The sequence below is a fragment of the Triturus cristatus genome, chromosome 1_2 (genome assembly GCF_964204655.1).
Source record: "Triturus cristatus chromosome 1_2, aTriCri1.1, whole genome shotgun sequence".
In the NCBI taxonomy this organism is placed as follows: Eukaryota; Metazoa; Chordata; class Amphibia; order Caudata; family Salamandridae; genus Triturus; species Triturus cristatus.
The window spans coordinates 441,063,967-441,083,037 of record NC_140580.1 but is presented as its reverse complement, the minus strand read 5'-3'; the positions used below and the strand labels follow the sequence as shown (position 1 = coordinate 441,083,037).

General features: G+C 47.8%; 1 protein-coding gene across 2 annotated transcripts in view; it reads left to right on the top strand.

Annotated features, from left to right (window-relative positions):
- The window catches only part of PDE6C (phosphodiesterase 6C), a 294,405-nt gene that overhangs the window by 228,358 nt on the left and 46,976 nt on the right, over window positions 1–19,071 (top strand). For both annotated transcript variants that reach the window (XM_085614976.1, XM_085614975.1), the window contains exon 16: window positions 1,480–1,580. In XM_085614976.1, coding sequence (XP_085471102.1) covers window positions 1,480–1,580 — 101 coding nt within the window. The remainder of the gene's footprint in view (window positions 1–1,479; window positions 1,581–19,071) is intronic.

Below are 19,071 nucleotides of genomic sequence, written 5' to 3'. Positions count from 1 at the left end.
AAATATTGTCTGACATAAGCATTGTGGGCCAAGTATTAATTTCAGCATGCTCTATTGAATGTTGATTTTCTATGATTAACTCTAATGAGGTGGTATTTCCGCGAATGGTATTCAGTACACGATCTCTTCAATTACAGATGTCTCCGATAATTCCAACGCCTGTGCAAACCGCTGGTGGCATGGTTGCTGGAATTATGAGAATGTCGGGAACATCTGACAGATGGATTTTTCACCTGATAAATTTCAGCAAGTTAAACCTTCCAAAATTTCCCAAGAAAGGAATCTTGGGGCTGTATTATACAAAGTGTCCCGGGGGCACAACAGGGGTTTGCGCCTTCTTTGCGTGCTCCAGGGCACTTTATTATTACAGAAGGTGTCGCGGACACTTGTGCGGCCTCTTCTGTAATACAGATAGCGCTGGCGCACATATTGCTCCAGTGCTATTATCAGAGGGCATGCCTTAATTTGCATGGAGGTGTAGTCCCATGCAAATGTGGAAATCTCGTTGCCTTTGCACCCGCGTCGTATTATAGACACAGGCGTAAAGGTAAAGAAGCTGTCAAGAGATGCGCTGGCAGTGCACCACCTAAAAGGTTGTGTATTGCCAGTGCGCCTCCCGATGGCAGCCCTTTGGAGTGGGTGAAGGGGGTCCTATGGACCCCACAGACATACCCAGTCACTCACTGCACCGGTCTGCAAGGGAATCTCTCTCCTCTCTTAAAAGTGCAGAAGGGAAGCCGCCCGCACAGTGAAACAAGAAGCGGCTGCTTCAAATCTGCTCCGTATTTCACTTGAATGCGCTGCCCCCAGGGCAGCACGAGTTCGTGGCTACTCCCAGGGCAGCACTAGTTCATGGATGCCCTCAGGGCAGCGCATTCAACTAAGATGGCAGAATATTCTAGCACGGTACCTCATTTTGACTGCTTTCATATAATTAGCTTTGGAGACTGTACTAAAATCAGATGACTCCCTCCCTAATTACAATTGGCCAGTAATTAAGAGGTGAAGGTACCCAAAACGGAGAAACCAATTTGGTCAGGTATCCTCATGTCAATTAACGGATTTATGCATTTCATGGCCCTGGATCGAGGAACACATGCTGTCCCTGCATTCAGCTGGTTCAATTCCTGTGTCTTCACGGGCTCCAGGCCCATTCCTGCGCACTTTTACCGCATGATTTCAGCAAGGGGGAAACTTATGCGGAAACTTAATCGGTTTTACTGGGTATATCAAACAAGAGATTTTGTTCGAATATTATCAGTGATCATATGATCAACTTGCCTTTTAGTGCTTCTGCATTATTTTTTTAACCAATTATCATATCACAATGAAGTGTTTCTGTAGGTTGGTTTTATGTTTATTATACGGCTTAGAGTAAATGATTTTCTGTGTGATGAAATAATGTCATTGACTGGAATGTGGCTATTCATGTATATATATTTCCAGAAGGACTCAGGATTCTTTATTTCCCTCTTGCAGAGCTTAAATATTTTCCAGAATCTAAACAAGCGCCAGTTTGAGAATGTGCTGCATATATTTGAGGTTGCAATTATAGCAACAGACTTGGCTTTGTATTTCAAGTGAGTACATGACCTTTTCATTTGCTTTGCAGTCGATTCAGTTGATGTGCCATGTTAAAGCTATGCTCATTACATTTTTTTAAACTATGATTTAATATGGTGGTAACTTGGATGTAGTGCGTGCTAAAACAGAAACGAAAAGTCCTTCAAATCCAGCCTCTGATGGCAAAGATTTTGAGTTGTTATCCAGTCAAAATCTGACATTTGAGAGGGGGTATTAAATGTCGGAGAATTTAGGTGAGCTTCAAGGAGAAGAAGCTTAATAAAGTATTTGCACATTGAGAAATAACTCAGACAAATATTTATTTGAAATGTGGACATTATGAACCAAACCATCTTCACGCATCATCACAAATCCGGCAGGGAGGGAGATGGTTTTAAGGCCTACCATGTATGAAAAAAAACAAGGAAAGGGATCTTAATTCACTAGCAAATTAGTTCCAGACTTCGAAGCTAGGAGGGAAAAGTGATGGTTGAGCAGCGCATTAAGTGATAGGTGAAAATGGTGAGAAGTAGTTGGTGGGCAGACTATAGATGTCTATGGACAATATAGAGAAAAACATTGTCTCAGACATAGGTGAGGGCCATTCAGGGAGGAGTTGGTATGTCAGACACAGGACTGTGATTTTTAACCTGCTTTTGGCTGCAAATGAGAGGAAGCCTTTTAGGAAAGATCTATTTGCATCTGTTTTTATATCCAACTTTACTAGCTATATGTTTTGTTTGTCTGGACAATGTTAATCTGATATTTGTAAAGGTACAACTGGAGCTTGGTATTGAAGACCGCGCAGTCAAAGTCAGCGGGGTAGCAAAAACAACCTCCTAAAAGGTTGCTTAACCTTAATGACTGCTCGGTAATGTTGTGTTGAAGAATTAATAGCAATAGAGAGAAGATTAAGCACAATGTTCACACATACTTTCAGAAGGGATGCTAACAGTTGAAACGTTTATAGGCCCTGATGAAGGCACAAGGGGATCATCTCCAGTCTAGGGCTGAATTTAAGGGCAGGGAAGGTGAGAGTTGCACCAATGGGGGGATTGGGGACCAAATAATACATATTTAAAGGTAGAAGCCACAGACACTTTGAGGTTTACCTCTTATGAGGTATTTGATTATTTCCAAATATCCTAGCCTTCACCTATTTTAAATAAAGAAATGGGGATGCTGGAAAATACGGGTTTCTGGCGCAGGGAGTCGTTACAGTTAATTGTCTTTAAAAGTGATCAGTCGGGGCAGCTAAGCTCCAGAATCACCACCAATCTCTTGAACTCTGGGGTGGGATCCTGTGCCTGTCAACCCAGGCCCGCTTTAGGTAGTGTCAAGACACTAGGATGCCATTGCAGGTTGGGAGGCAGCTGTACCTACCTGGCCTGGATTTTGAAAGGTGTGCTCCTATGCCTGAACTTGTTGCTCCAAGGAATCAAGCCAGCACCATTTTTTGAGGTCTGCCACAGATGAGAACTGAGGCATTTCCGCAGCTACGCCTGGAAGAAAGAGTACTTACCCCTTTCTAAATCACCACCATACAAAGGGATATTGGGTCACCAAGCATATTGGTGCCTTAGGGTGACTTATAACTGGTCTGGGATGCCAGAAGATTTATTGTCAACTCTGCTCCATGAGGAATGTTCTGTGGACATCGCGGTGTAGGGACCAGCTCTGACTTTTCTTGTGTTAGCCAAACACACAAAAGGTGATGCGAAGAAAGCTTGCAATAAGTCTAATCACTGGCAATCGCTCATTCTAGCATTATAACCATAATTATTTTGCCCACCTTCTTGTGTTAGATCAGCAGCTGTTCTGCAGTGGCTCTTGTAACAAGAGGAACATGAATTTTCTATGTGCATGAAATATGATTAGGGTGAGCCCAGGAGATGCACTCTACAAGAGTTGAGGCATGGAAAGTGTCTATGAAGCCTCTGGATCAGGTCAGTTTCATGGAGAAAGACTCCTTGTAGCTTCCATAAAGGAGCTCTCATTTACTAGGAGTAATGTGGGCCTAAGACGTCATTAATGGAGGCCTAGCTGGATTTCATCAAGACCCAGGCTGAGATCAATATTGGTAGATTCAGGAGAGGAGCTCTCACAGTTGCAAGGCGAAAGTGGCAACAACACCTCCTGAAATTCGGGGAGGAGCCTAGCGCGCGACCAAGATGGCCGCGTAGGTGCGAGGCTCCCGAGGACCTCCGCAACCTCCCACGACTATCCTGAATTTATCCTGTCTCGGATGAGGGGAATGTGTTGGTGAGCCTGAGCTGAGGTGGCACCCGTTTCCCGTTGTCAAATCGGACCTCGGACACCGGAGTGAGCACCGATTGAAGTCTGCGGCCTTCTCCTCGCCAGACCCCGGATTTGCGCTGAGGGGTGACCCAGTGACAAAGTGAACAACAGCGGCGGGCCGGGCCTGGCGAGTCGCGCACCCCGCGCTTTCGCTTTCGCACCCCCTTGCAATCACTGCAGGGTTGGGTCGCGGGGCTCTTTGTGTTGGTGTGGTCTCGCTGGGAGACTTGGCCTGCCCGCCGGCTGTGACCCACCCCGCCGATCGGGGGTGGCCCCCCCTGAGCTTGTGGCCCTGATTGCCTGCCCTTCACGACGTGACTGGTGCGACCGGGAGACTAGTGGCCATGGCCACCAAACAAGATGGAGACCGGGCAAAGACCAAGCCGACCCGGCGTGGCACCACCCATCAGGCCAACAGTATGGACCGCTATACCCTCCAGAAGGGATCTCCCGGCGGACCGCACAAATCCCCTGAGGACCCTCCTGATGCCCCGGACCTGCCCACGGATCTGACTCTGCGGGATGTCATGGGCGCCATTGCCGAGATGAAGGCCTCGGTAGGCCAGCGGTTCGACACACTGGCACAGAAGATCGACTCGGTCCTCGTGGATGTTGGCCTGGTGAAGGCCGATCTTTCCAAGACCAACGACCGAGTTGATTCTTTGGCCCACACCGCATCGGGCCTTACTACTGATGTGGCGGCGCTACAAACAGAGGTGCGCCGGCTTAGTCAGGCGAGCGCGCTTATGGATCGGCGCCTGGAGGACTCCGAGAGTCGGGCCCGGAGAAACAACATCCGCATCATCGGAGTACCCGAGGGACGGGAGGAAGCGGCGGCGGACCTATTTGTGGAGGACCTGATCGCTACCCATCTCCAGCCACGGGGGCTGAGTAAATTCTTCGCGGTGGAGCGGGCCCACAGGGTTCCCGGGGGAAGGCCGAAGGTCGGAGCCCCTCCGCGGCCCCTCATTGCCCGGATTTTCAACTTTTGGGACAGAGACGCTATCCTGCAAGCCTCCAGACTGTTGGGGCCGGTTAAGCTTGACAACATGGAGGTGAACTTTTATCCGGATTTCACCCCAGCGGTCCAGAAGCAGAGACTGAGCTTCCAAGGCGTCAAGCGCCGTCTTCGGGACTTGAACCTTAAATACGCAATGCTCTTCCCAGCCAAGCTGCGAGTGGAGGTAGAGGGTCGCACGCACTTTTTTGATCGCCCCGAAGCGGCCGGAGACTGGCTGGACACTCTGTCTGGGGATCGTGATCTGGGGGGCGGGGGGGGGGCGGCGGGGGGAGACGGCACACTGGATCGGGACTGAGGGGGTGATGTTGGGCTTCACTCTGGACAAAAATGTTGCCACTCTCGATTAAGCATCTGTCTGTATAATTTCCCCTCCTATGGAGGTTGTGTGGGGTCTCTTGGGGGTTCTCCCTCCTCCTCTAGGGGACTTAGCTAGTTTTTATTATATATATGGGGCGACAGGCACACTGCACGTTGGGGGGGCTGTTCGGGCTCATGCAGGGGTGCAGGGAGGGGGGAGTTTTGTTGGGGTGGGTGGGTAGGGATGGGGGGGTGTTGTTCGTTTTCACCACAAGGCAAAAGTATCATTGTGCTAGCTCTATAGTGCTCTCGGGGGGACGAATGGTGGCTCTTGTTTATGATGGGGGGTAGGGAACTAACTCTGTTGTCCTGGAACGTGAATGGACTGGGGGACAGGATTAAACGTGGGGTGGTCCTGCAGTTCTTGAAGCGAATCTCGCCCGATGTAGTTTTTCTGCAGGAGACACACCTCATTGGCAACTCCTTCTGCGCCATGAATCGGCGTGGCTATCGCCTAGTGGCCCATTCGGGCTTTACATCTGGCTCAAGGGGTGTGGGCATCATGGTTAAGAACTCGCTTCCGCTGGAGATTGATGAGGTGCTCCATGACGACAGGGGACGTTACGCGGTCTTGGTGGGAAGGATGGAGGGCGAAGTGGTGGTTTTTGTGTCAGTATACGTCCCACCGGGGCTGCAGTCGACTACCTTTGCGGACCTGGGGCGCCTCCTCCTTGGCCTTCCGGGGGGGATTCTGGTGGTGGGGGGGGGATTTCAATGCGGTGGTTTCCGGGACTGTGGATCGTCACCCCCCTAGGGACCTCCCCCGGGCCCAAGCGTGGCTCTCTGGTCTATTGGACACTTTGGGATTGGTGGATTGCTGGCGTTTAAAACATCCCACGCAGTTACAGTATACCTTCCTTTCGGGGGCCCATGGTAGTCTCTCACGACTAGATTATGTCCTGGTCCCGGCGGCCTATGTTGGGAGGGTGGGAGAGGTGCGCCATTTGGCACGGGGTATCTCGGACCATTCCCCGCTCCTGTTACACCTGGACCTTTTTCCGAGGGGTGAGGGTAGGGTGGTCCCGATCAATCCCTGGTACTTGCGCGACCCCACTATTCGCGCTGAATTGATTAAATCCCTCCAGCGCTACTTTGACGAGAATGTGGGGTCCGTGCCTTCGGCTGTCTCACTGTGGGAGGCATTCAAGACAGTACTACGAGGAGAGGCCCTGTCCCTCATTTCCCACACCCGGAGGCGCGAGCGGGAGGAGGTGACCCGGGTGGAAGCGGAGATAGCCGAGTTGGAGGGTAATCTAGAAAGTGGGGTGACGGATGCCGTATTGCATGTCCTCCAACTCAAGCAAGCGGCCTATAGGGCCCTCGTCACGGAGGCAGCCAGGGGCCTCAGTAGAGAGCAACAGGGGAGATTGTATGATGTGGGTGATAAGGCTGGTAAATTGATTGCGTGGCTGGACAAAAAGGAGAGAGCGAGTCGTGTAGTCCCGCTGATTGAGAAAACAGACGGTGTGTGTGTTACTGAGCCGGAAGAAATTGTCTCCTGCTTCGCGGACTATTTCCGTGGGGTGTATTCCCCGGTGTCTTCCTGCTCTGAAGAGGATTCCCGTACCCTGCTTAGGGCTATCGCGCTGCCTTCCCTTTCGGAGGAGGACAGAGTGTCGTTGGACGCCGCTCCAACCTCCAACGAAATCGCCCTCGCCATACGTTCGGTCGCTTCCGGCAAGGCCATGGGTCCTAATGGTCTCCCCATCGAGTTGTACAAGTTGAGACCGGATACGCTGGCACCACATCTCCGATCGATGTTGCTGGAGTCCCATTCGGTGGGCTCCCTCCCGCTGGACCAGCGTCTGGCTACAATCGTGGTTATCCACAAGGAGGGGAGACCTCGGGACCGGGTTACATCCTATCGGCCCATTTCGCTACTGAACGCGGAGCCTAAAATTCTCGCCAAGGTCCTGGCTAATCGGCTGGTCGGCGTGGTGGGAGAACTGGTTCACCAGGATCAGTCCGGCTTTATTCCCCATCGTAACACAGCTCTTAACTTGCGGCGTTTGCATGGGGTGCTTGCACGTGTTCAGTACATACGGGAGCCGGCCATTTTGGCATCCCTGGACGCCACCATGGCGTTTGATACGCTTGAATGGCCATACATCTGGGCGATGCTTGCGAAGTTTGGCTTTGGCGCAGGGTTCATCAGTTGGGTCAAATTGCTGTATTCGGGCCCATTGGCGCAGGTGGTGGTGAACGGTAGAGTATCGGCTCCGTTCGAGCTGGGCCGGGGCACGCGGCAGGGCTACCCCTTATCGCCGCTCCTTTTTGCGCTTGCCTTGGAGCCCCTGGCGGAGTGGCTGCGGTGGGAGCCTTCCATCCGTGGTCTCCGTTGGACCCCCGAGTATGAGGACCGCGTATCCCTATACGCTGATGACATCCTTCTGTACCTAGCTTCCCCACGTAAATCACTGATAGTACTGGTTGATGTTTTGCATTCATTTGGTCGTAACTCCGGCCTTGTCATCAACTGGGCTAAATCGTGTGTGTATGTTCTCTCTGGGGAGGCTCCTATTCTCCCGCGGGGCTGTCCGATCCAGATCGCCCCGCAGGGATTTCGGTACCTGGGTGTCTTCATTACTCTGGACCCGGAGGCCCGGTATGATCGGAACTTGCTTCCCCCCCTCCAGCGCCTGAAGGAAGATGTCACGCGCTGGCGGCGCTTGCCGCTCTCGCCGCTCGGCCGGGCGGCATTGTTTAAGATGATGTCGCTGCCGCGCTTCCTTTACGCTTTGCAGAATACTATGGACCCCGTCCCAGCGCGCTACTTCCGTGAGGTGGAGAGTTTGCAGCGCCGCCTGTTCTGGGACGGGAGGCCGCGTATCGCCCTGGCGAAGCTGACGCTCCCATGGTATGACGGCGGGATTGCCCTCCCGGATATCAAACGATACTATTGGGCCTCCCAGCTGGCTGCGATTAATCACGGCCTGTATGGGCCCGCTTTAAACCCGGCATTCGAAATGGATAAGATGCTACTCCCGGGTGGGGACTATAATCGATCGCTCTACTCCAGCACGCCCGACGCTCGGCTGACCGGCCCCACGCGTGTCATGGTGCGAGTGTGGCACGCGGCTAATGTGGCGATGGGGTGGAAGGATCGTCTGACCCGGGCGTCACCACTATACGCGTCCGAGCAGTTGGGCTCCCTGTGGACCTCGAAGGGCTTCGAGAAGTGGGACATGATAGGCATTAGCAAGGTGGGGGATCTCTGGACGAGGGGAGGATTTAAAACGTTCGAGATGCTGCAGACGGAATTCCACTTGCATGGCAGGGAGTACTTTCGGTATTTGCAGATCCGTCATGCACTGGGCTCCGTCTTCCCGGACGTTGCATCCATCCCGGAGTGTTCCCCCCTTGAGGATAGGGTGCTGGATGGACACGTTCCGGACAGCACGATCTCACTGATCTACAAAAAACTGATCAATGACCGCACGGGATTGCTGACTGCCCTTCGTGAGGCTTGGGTTGCCGATGGACTGGAGCTGGACGACGAGGACTGGACCCTTGCGGTGGCCTCCCCGAAAGAGGTGTCCATACCGGCGCGCCTTCGCTTCGTCCAGCTCAAGATACTCCACAGAGTCTACATGACGGGGCCGAGGCTTCTGCGTATGGGCTATGCTGTGGACGGGTTGTGTAAGCGTGGGTGTGGCGCTTTGGGGACCTTTCTGCATATATTGTGGGAATGCCCGGAGGTGGAGCGATTCTGGCGTGGTGTGCATGAGGTCCTGCGTGTGGTTACGCATGTGGTGCTGCTACCCGAAGCGAGGAGATGCCTGTTGAATGTGTGGGAACCTACCGACTACTCGGCGCCACAGACGTGGTGGGTGACTCTGGGATATATGGTAGCCAAGCGTGATATTGCTCAACTGTGGGGATCTCAGAGGTCCCCGACTGTCTCGGCCTGGAAGGAACATATGGATTGGTGCATGTTTCGGGAAAAGGTGGTGTATGTTGCGAGAGGTAAGCCTGGGACATGGGTGAAAGTCTGGGGCCCCTGGAACGCCTACCGCGGGGGAATCTGTACTCCACCGTTATTGCCCGATCCGTCACCTGCCCCATCCCCGTAGCCGACCCATCTTCCCTGTTCCGGGCATTGAGTTTTACCCAGCCCTAATCCTGATCTCTTCCCCTTCTTGATACTCCTATGGATTGGTAGGGTCCCCCTCTCAGGGGAGCACATGCTGCTATTTCTGATTGTAGATTGCCTTGTGGTTTTTGTTTTTTCTGGTTGTTATTTCAGTTTAAAATGAAACCGTACAGTGGGGTCCGGATGGTGTGGCTATCAACGCTGCTAACTCCTGTGCATCTTCCTTAGCCGCAACGCGCGCTCTACAATGTGTATCATATGCTCCTTTTGTTTACTAGCGGCCGGCCGGAAGGTTGTAGGCCCATCTTTGTATATTTTTTGAGTTTTGTAATAAACGGTTTCAAAAAAAAAAAATTAAAACACCTCCTGAAATTCAATGCATGCAGTGTTTCTTCTGTTATACAGCTGGAAATGAAGGCAGAGAGGTTGTAGCATGCAGATAGGTTGTCACATCTTATTATCCTGAATTTTTAAATGCATCAAATAGAAGAGGATATAGCAGCTGTTTTTCTGCAATCCGAATTGACAGGAAAGGTTTGTGCATGATTGTTGGTGTGATCATGATATTGAGAATCCCTATGAATTATCTTGCATGGAGATTTGAAAGTGAGGGCATGATGTAGCTGAGGTTCATGAAATAGCATGGAGAAGAAGGACTGCAATTTATAGGGATGAGATCAAGAAGTAGTCATTGTGGGGGGAATAGAGTTTTGCTCTTCCCATACTTTAGCAGAAGAGCACAGCAAAGCCGACAAGCGCTCTAGAAGGGTAGACATGACTTGGTGGCACTTGTCAAGTTAGCCATCTCTTATCCTACCAGACCTAGGGAGGTACAGGTGAAGAAAACTCACTTTTTTCTAGAGGCTTTGGCAGCCTGGGCCTTTAGCTATCACTCTGGATCAAAGGACCATGACTTTGGAGAGTTTCCTCTGTGCTGCTGTTTCTAAGAGGTTCATTTGAGGACTGGATGTCTGTTAGCTATACAGAGATGTTTGGTGGCTTATAATTGGTTTTCCTGTCTTTCATGAGTATATAAGACATGGAGTGTAGGCAACAGGACCTGGATGGCACATGCCCGCTACCCTCCTTTTTCATTCCACTAAGCATTTTCCTCACTGGTTGATCTCAAACCCACTGGATTTCATTATGCACAGATTGTAGTGTAATTGTATTTATGTAGCGCTTACTATCCCTGACGAGGCATCGAAGTGCCTTTCAGCAAGTAGCACGCTATTCCGGAACCCAAAAAGGATTAGTGGTGGATTAGTATAGTGAAATTTAATTTGAGTGGTGGAGATGTGAGTCTGTTAGTTAGGTTGAAAAGGATAAAGGAGGTTAAAAGAGGAAAAAGTCTAGAAAATGTTCACTGGGAGATCATAGTAGTAAGATGAGGTTTTGGATGAGTATAAGGAGAGATAGAGGAGGGAACAATCTCTAGAAATGGATTAGAGAGATCATAGTAGTAAAATGAGTTTTGGGATGAGTCAAAGGAGGGATAGGCAAGGGAAGAAATTAGAAGGGTTGTTTGGGAGATCATAGTATTAAAATGAGGTTTGGGGTGATCCGAGGATTAGAAAGGATTATTTTGGAGGCCATAGTAGTAGAACGAGGTTTGGGATGAGCCAGAGAGTGGAGGTAGAGGATATATTGAGAGAGGTATAGGGTGAAATATAGGGTAGTGCATTGGAGAGTGTCAATGTTTCTTTTTTTTATAGGAGTAAAGCAATAAATATATAGATAAAAATAAGTACATATTATTATACATATTTATAATAAGAAATACGCATATCTAGATACATACATATAGTCAAGTCAAGTCAAGTCAAGTCAAACTTTATTGCGGTTGAATTTACCATAAAAGCACATAAAAAAAACACAACAGTGCGACAGGTCAAGCAAATCATTTCAATGCAAATAATCTCAGGTTTTTAGTTGATTGTTAGGCGTTGTTTTTTTTCCCTTTTTTTTTTCTTAAAAATTTAAATAATTCACGAAATTCTAAAATTGATAAAACACAGATCATTCTAAAAATAATAAAATATTATCTATTCATCTGATAGTTATTAGCTTGGTGCTAATGTACAGCCACGTTGTTTATCAAGTTCCTTCGAGTTAACCACATGGAATGTAGGTATTTATCTATTGCGGAAACAATCACTGCGTCTGTATCTGTTTTCAATATCCTAAAGAAAGCCAAATATTGCTTTATGCCCAAGTTTTTACACAGCTGGATTATCCATTTCTTCCTAATATAGGCATAGGCTGGACAAAAAAGGGTAACATGTACAGAAGTTTCTAAGCAGCAACCTGGGCACGGACGTGCCGGACCCCCTTTCCACCTATCAATTTTATTGAAAAGGGGCAAAGTGCCATATCTAAATTGTAAGTACAACTTCTTTGCTAGAGTAGGTTGAATTATATCAATTTCTCGCTCAAAGCTGTAAAAAGGCTTTACGTCCAAAAAGATGTCGGTTAAGCTTGAAGTTTTTACAGAGCTAAAAAGATTCCTTAAGTTGGTTTCCTTGACAGTACTTATCATAGTTTTCTTGGAAGTGGCTGGGCAGGAAACCTCAGGGTTAAGCCAGAGTTCCTCAAACCCAGACAATATAAGTGACTGTTTTACGAATGCCAACCAAGGAATCCTACCAGATCCTAGTGAAGCCATCACAACTTTAAGCTCCTCCTTATAGTGCACCAGCTCTGGAGTGCTCCACAGGCGCTTCCAATAAAGTAAGGGCCGGGCAGCAATAACTTCTGCGATTGGGCAGATATTTAAATCTAATCTTAACGGAACCAAAGGAGTGCTTTTTGGCAAATCCATTAGTTACCTTATGAAATTGTTTTCGGTTAGTGTTAGGTTACTAGCTGGTATGTGTCCCCAGAGTTCCGCCCCATACAAGGAAGATGCCCTTGCTTGGACTTTAAAAATTTCAAGGGGGGCACTTATTACTTTGTGAGTGCAATTCTTCTGTACTTTCAGTATTCCCCCGGCTGCTTGGGTTAATCTTAGGTTGGCTTTCGCCACTTGTGGACCCCAGCCCATTTTGACGTTCAAGATCAAACCCAAGTATTCGAAGGTAGGGACCCTTTCAAGAGGTCTGCCATCCTGGGGGCAGTTTACAGTATTAGCATTAAAGACCATATACTTAGTCTTGTTTATGTTAACCACCAGATTTCTTTTGATACAGAATTTGGAAAATTGATTTAACACGCGCTGCATCCCCATCTGGGATTTGGAAAGCAGAAGCGTGTCATCTGCAAACATTAAGGCGGGGAATCTCCGGGTACCCAATTTGGGGGAGTCAATGTCGATTTCAGTTAAAAGGTCTTCGATAAGCCCGTTGAGAAATAGAGAAAATAAAGTCGGGGCAAGGACACAGCCCTGCCTAACGCCTTTCTCTATCGGAAAAGGACCAGTTAGCTGGCCTTGTTTGCCGAAGCGTACTCTCGCATAAGTACCTTCATGTAGGATCTTGAACTGATGGCATAGGTATGGTGGAACACCCATTGATAGTAGAATGGACCATAACTGGTTCCGATCCACCATATCAAATGCGGACTTTAAATCGACAAATGTAAGATAGAGGCTACCCCCTTCCAAGGTCACATGTTTCCAGTAGAGCACTTGCAACCGGAATAGTTGGTCAATTGTTGATGTTTTAGCCCTGAATCCCGCCTGTAGCGGCGTCAAAATATTATTATCACTAATCCAAGTCTATAGACGTTGTAGCAATAACCTAGCGTAGATTTTTTGTGTAACATCAATAAGGCTAATCGGCCTATAATTAAAAGGTTCGAGCGGAGAACCCTTCTTATGTATTGGAATAATCTCCGCCCCTAGCCATGTACTTGGCAGTGGTAGTCCCCGCAATGTCGCGTTAAAAAATACCAGGAGGTATGGGCCCCAAACTAGTGGTTCTTCTCTGAATAGATCACCGGGAATCTTATCGAGTCCCGGCGCTTTGTTGGGTTGAATACTTAAAATGGCCATCTTTACTTCCTCTAGTGAGAAGGATTGCGCAGGCCACATAGGGTTCGAAGTCAGAAGACTCAAAGGAGCTTCATTTGTACATAACGGAGAAAGAGAATAGAGATCTTTAAAATAGGTAGACCAAGCTTCTTCGGATATATTTGGGGCAATCGTAAATCTACCTTCGGGTTTCCCAGTGTGAACAAGGTTCCAAAAGGTCCTTGCATCCTTTGCTACAAGTGCAGATGTAATAGCATCCCATCGGTCTGCCTCCCATTCTAATTTTGCATTTTTTTGCAACTTTTTATATTCTTTTCTGGCTTCAATGACATTGGGCCTATTTCCTTGCCTAAGGGCCAGCAATAGCGCTTTTTTTGCGTCCCTACAACATCTGTTAAACCATGGATTGTTGTCATAGCATTGTTTAGGTTTAACAGTGCCTTTCTTGTAGAAGGTGTCCTTTAGTAGAGCAACTATTCCACTATGAATATCGGCCATTAGGTCGATATCCATATTCGAGGGATTGGTGAGGGTAGAATTTGCCCTTTCGAGCAAGGGGGTAACATCTTGATATAATTTTGCCATTGTTTCAATGGATGTTTTTGCAACCGCCCATCGAATTCTTCTCCCACCTTGCACTAATCTTAGGTTGCTACTTGGGGAACTAACTAAGGGACTATCCCCGCTGATTAATTGGTAATCCATCTCGATTATCAGGGGATTATGGTCACTTTCTGCACGAAAAGGAACACTAAAGTCTAAAATTTTTGGCCAAGAAGCCAAGCTCACCAGGAAATAATCTATTACAGATGTGTGCCCCAAACCATTGTAAGTATGCTGGGCTGGGGAATCACTCTTGAAACGTCCATTGCAGGCTCTAACGGAGAACGTGTAGGTGAGGGAGGTCAACTGGAGGGCTAGGGCAGACCAGGTTTTTACAGGGTAAGCATTAGATGGCAGAACTGACCAAGTTTCATCTTCAGCCGATGTGATTGGAGGGACCCCTTGTAATGGTTCAAAATGACAATTGAAGTCCCCTCCAATCAACAAAACGATATCGCCCCCAAGCGTATATAATAGAGCGGTTAGCTCGTCCAAAGTTGTAGAAATTCTACCGGACTGCACTGGCCGAGAATAGATGTTAATCAAAGCCATTTTTGGTGTTTTGTTGTGGGACATCAGGATGCATAAGAGATCGGGGCTATTAGTCTCTAGCTTTTTCAATGTGAATCCAAGATGGGTACCCACCCAAATACACAACCCCCCTGACGGTCTTCCTCTTGTGCCTTTTAATGCAGGTTCCACAAAGGTTACAAACCCCACTCTGTGGGTAGTGCCTGCCGCCCACGTTTCCTGAAATAAACAAATCACATGGGAGTCCACGAATGTGCACCAATCCGGGCTGTCTAATTTGGATGTAAGACCCGCTATGTTCCAAGATAAAAATTTTAAGGACCCTTTTGGCAGTGCCTGCTTGTTACTCAGGCTTTCCTTGTGGGATAACCCATCATAGTCAGGTGTCCCAAGACCAACTAAATGGCGAACTAGGTGTGCATTAGTAGTTTGCAATTGTGTATCCAAGGTACGATTCTCAGTGGTGGGGAATAAAGGGTCACCCCTGGCTCCCTGGTGGTTACATGAAGCTTATCCTTGGGCATCAGTCTGCCTGCTATAGGGGGCAAGGGGTTAATTACGTCTTCTGCCCCCTCCGTGCGTTCCCGCCTAGTGGTCTTCAAGGCTCCTTCCGTGTTAATAACATCTGTTAGGTGGGCCAAGGTAGGACTAGGGGGCACAGGGAGTCAATCCACTTGGTCAAGCAAGCTATATCTATTACTCAATACGATTCCCATCGCTTCTCCCCTGGGTTGGCCATCCCTATTTTTATGTACGTAATGCCATGAATCCTCCTGCTGTGGCCTCAGAGTGTTCCTCCCATAGTCGGTCGGAGGATAAACATGATCTGTTGGATAAAAATAGTCTAACCTCAGAGATTTAATCATTGTGTTAGAGCTTGTCTGTTGCCGACTACATACATGATCAACTGCCCTATAATCCTCAAAGTTGATTACTACGCAGTCCCCGTCCACATTTTTTGATTTACAGCCCACCCACCCCACCCTTCTCACAAACAGAATTTTACTTTGGATGAATCTAGGCAAGGGTCTATGGGTGTTCAGCCAGTGGATTGTCTTATTTTTGAGTTCCTCATATGATTCCTGTTTGGAGCTCGTCAGTTCGGGGACCTCCGTAAGAATCACTACAAATGGGGCACAGTCCGGGGGTAGGTTTATACATGGTAAGTCTCGGGAGGTAATATTTCCTCCGTGTTCATTTGAAGACTCCTTCCCTGGGGTAGCGGTCTTTGCTAGATTTGCCAGTTGCAAAGGATGCGCTTTTTCCGCTAGGGGAGGGTTATTTTTTTGGCCGATTGAATTGGAGCCCGAGGTCGGCCCCTGTGTAGAGAGCAAGGTAGGTTGGTCATTATCAATGGTATGCATTAACTCATGTTGTGGTTGTGGGGCATTGGCTGAGATAGTTAAGGCTTCAACTTGGGATTGGATAGCAAGAAGGTTCTTTCCAAAGCCCATATTCTCCGCTAGCAAAGCCTCCATTTTTCCCAGTCTATCGTCTAAGTGTTTCAATATTTGCTCCACAGGTTGAATAAGAGAGGATAAAACCAAACTCAATTTCCCCACCAGTAAATCAAAGTCAAGGGGGTATGTAGTTGCAAGATGACCGTCGGCCTTATCAGGACTATCTATTAAGGTAACAGAGGGGCAGGGCTCTGTAGGCCGAGATGCCAGGGTACTATTAGGTTTAGGCTGTTTTGGTTTTCTGCCCCGGGATGGGATATCAGCCTTCTTCTTTTTTGAGATTACACCCTCCTTAGGTCTTGTATCCTTCTGTTCATTTAAGCTCACTTCAGTTAGGGCTGGAGTTGTAATTTTTGGCTGGCCAGATGATAGTTGTTTTGGACGGTCAGCCTGGGCACCTATGTTGGACCCTGTGTCGTCTAGGTTAGTAGGAGGGTCCAAAATAGCTCTATTTGGCTGGGTAGAGATTGGTGAGCATACATGTGCAATAGAGCCCAGGGAGGATCTCCTTAGAAAAATCGGGTCTTGAGACAAACGACGTTGCGTCAGTTCAATTTCGCGCTCAAGGACCGACGATGCTCTTGTTATAAATTGGTCAAGAGTCCCTGCTACCATCCCAATTGGTGTCGGTTTAGCACCCCTCCTGGCAGCCATTGTACAAGGTTATTATGAATCGAGAGGTAGTTTGTCGATACACACAGTTGATGTTGAAAGTAAGAGGGCTGGCCCAGCCCGGCCTCCTCCGGCCCCGGACGGCCACAGACGGCCCGCCCTCTGCCCGGGCTCAGCCCGCGCGCGGTCCCGCGACGCGGAGGGTGGGCTCGATTTTAAAGCGCCTTCAGGCGCGTCCAATGGGCGTGAGCTTCCGCCCCGCCCCAGGTGCTGCTGGGAGGTGTAGTCCCCCTCCTGGCAAGCGCTGATGTTCTAAGCGCGGCGGCGGGAGGGAGACACAGGTACGAGCACAAGCAGGCAGGCAGGCGGAAGGCAGAGAGCGCCAGGGACCGTAGGGCAGCACAGAGGAACCTCTTGTGGACACCGCAGCTTCAGGTGAAAGATACATACATATAATCAATTTAAACATTTATGTACACAGGGATATGCTGTAAATGTGTGTTTGAGTATGTTGGTTATGTAGGAAAGAGCCAACTCTTGAGTATTCTTCTGAAGATAAGATATTTATCTGTGGATCTTATGTTAGGGGGTAATGAATTTCATAGTTTGGTTGCTTGGAAAGAGAAAGATGTGCTACCTATGTTTTTTTTTCTTGTATGATGGGATTTTTAGGAGAGGTGTCAATATGGAGCACAGGTCCTGTTCCATGTATTGCTTTGTGGATGCTACATAGCAGCTTCAATGTGGATCTTCCAGAAACTTGTAACTAATGTAGGGCCCTGAAGGGAGGGGAGAAGTGGGCTTGTGGCTCTACATGTAACAGTAGTCTGGCTGCAGAGTTCTGAATTTGTTGTAGTCTTTTCGGAATTGATAAAGATGATCCGTGACAAAGGCCATTGGCGTTTTCAAGTTTAGACAGTACAAGAGAGGTATTGGCTTGGACCTTGTGTGAAAATCTCAGGTGGGGGAAGATGTCTTGCAGAGTTTTCATAGTAATGAAGCTTGATCTTGCTAATTTGTCCACTTAGGCATTTATTGATAACTCGGAATCCATGGTAATTCCAAGGTTTCTTACTTCCTTAGATATTTTAGGAGGTGGTCCCAGATTGCCAGGCTAGGTGCAAAGTGGGTCATAGGTTTTCCAATCACCACATGTGAGTATTTCTGTTTTGAAAGCATTCAATTTGAGATGGCTCCATGTCATCCACTGATCACCGGCTCTGAGACAATTGAAGATTTGTGAGTTTCGAATGTCTTTGGGGGCTTTCCAGTTTAAGGAGTATTTGTGTGTCACCTGCACAGTTATCGCACATGAGCTTAAATTCATTGGTGATTGCCAGTAATTACTTCATGTAGAAGTTGAAAAGCATGGGTGAAATGATAGAGCCTGTTTTGAAGGTAGGATGTGATCCAGTCGAGAGTAGTCCCCTCTATGCCAGCTTCATACAGTGTCATATTCAACCGTGTCAAAGGCAGTTGAGAGGTCCCAGAAAAGTAATGCAGCAACCCGGTTGAGGTCTACTGTGTTTTTAAAGTCATCCAAGACGGCGATGAGGGCAGATTCTGTGCCTCTTCCTGGATGGAATCCTGTTTGGAAGTCGGAAACTATGAAGTTATCTTAAATTAATTGTGACATCTGGGCAAATGCTGCTCTTTCTATCAGTTTTGACAGGAAAGGTCCATTTGTAATCGGTCTGTGGTTGTCTGGGTCAAGCGGGTCCGGGTTAGTTTTCTTTAATAATGTACACATGTATGCCTTTTTTAGGTCTTTTGGAAAGATTCGCGTAGTTAAGGAATTATTGATGATTTTTCTTTGTGTGGCAGCAGAGGTAGTTAGAAGAATGTTCTTGAATATTTGTGGTGGACAAGGGTTAGAAGGGCTGCCAGCAGGCCTGGCTGCTTTGACCAGAGCCATAAATTTAATTTGTGATTTTTGTTTGAAGGAATGGAGAGGCAGGGTTAGCCTACTCTTGGAGGGTATTTTTGGAAATGGGATGATGCTGGTGGTTTTCCTTTGTTTTAAATTGGAGTCCAGCATGTCTACTTTGGTTGTGTAATGATTTGCCAGTTTGACTGTGAATTCTGGAGTAATGGGATGAGTTCTTTCTATGCATATAGTTTAACTAAATTCTGTGAGTATTTTGTCAAATTCTTTATTTGCACATTTAGCATTTTGAATTTTGCCTAAATAGTAACCTTTTTTAGCTTTTTGAAAGCTGATTTGTAGAATCTGTTAGGTTTCTGTAGGTGAAGTTTGTCTTGATTGATCTTTGTTTGACCAAGTGTGTTGCAGCTTTCTAATTCGCTGTTTTATCTCTTTTAGTTCTGTATTTCTCTTAAGTGCCTCTTTTCTTTTGTCCTGTTTTGTTGTTCTGAGTGGTTTTAGGATATCAAAGGTTTCTTGTAGCCACTCATATAGTTTTTTAACAGAATTTATTGTGTTCAGATTTGTGTTGGATGTTAGTTGTGTTTCTAAGTCTTCAAAATTGAGTTTGTTCCACTGTTAATAGGCAGATGCATGTGAGGTGGTTTTTAGTATGTTGCTTTGTGGTATTTTATGTTG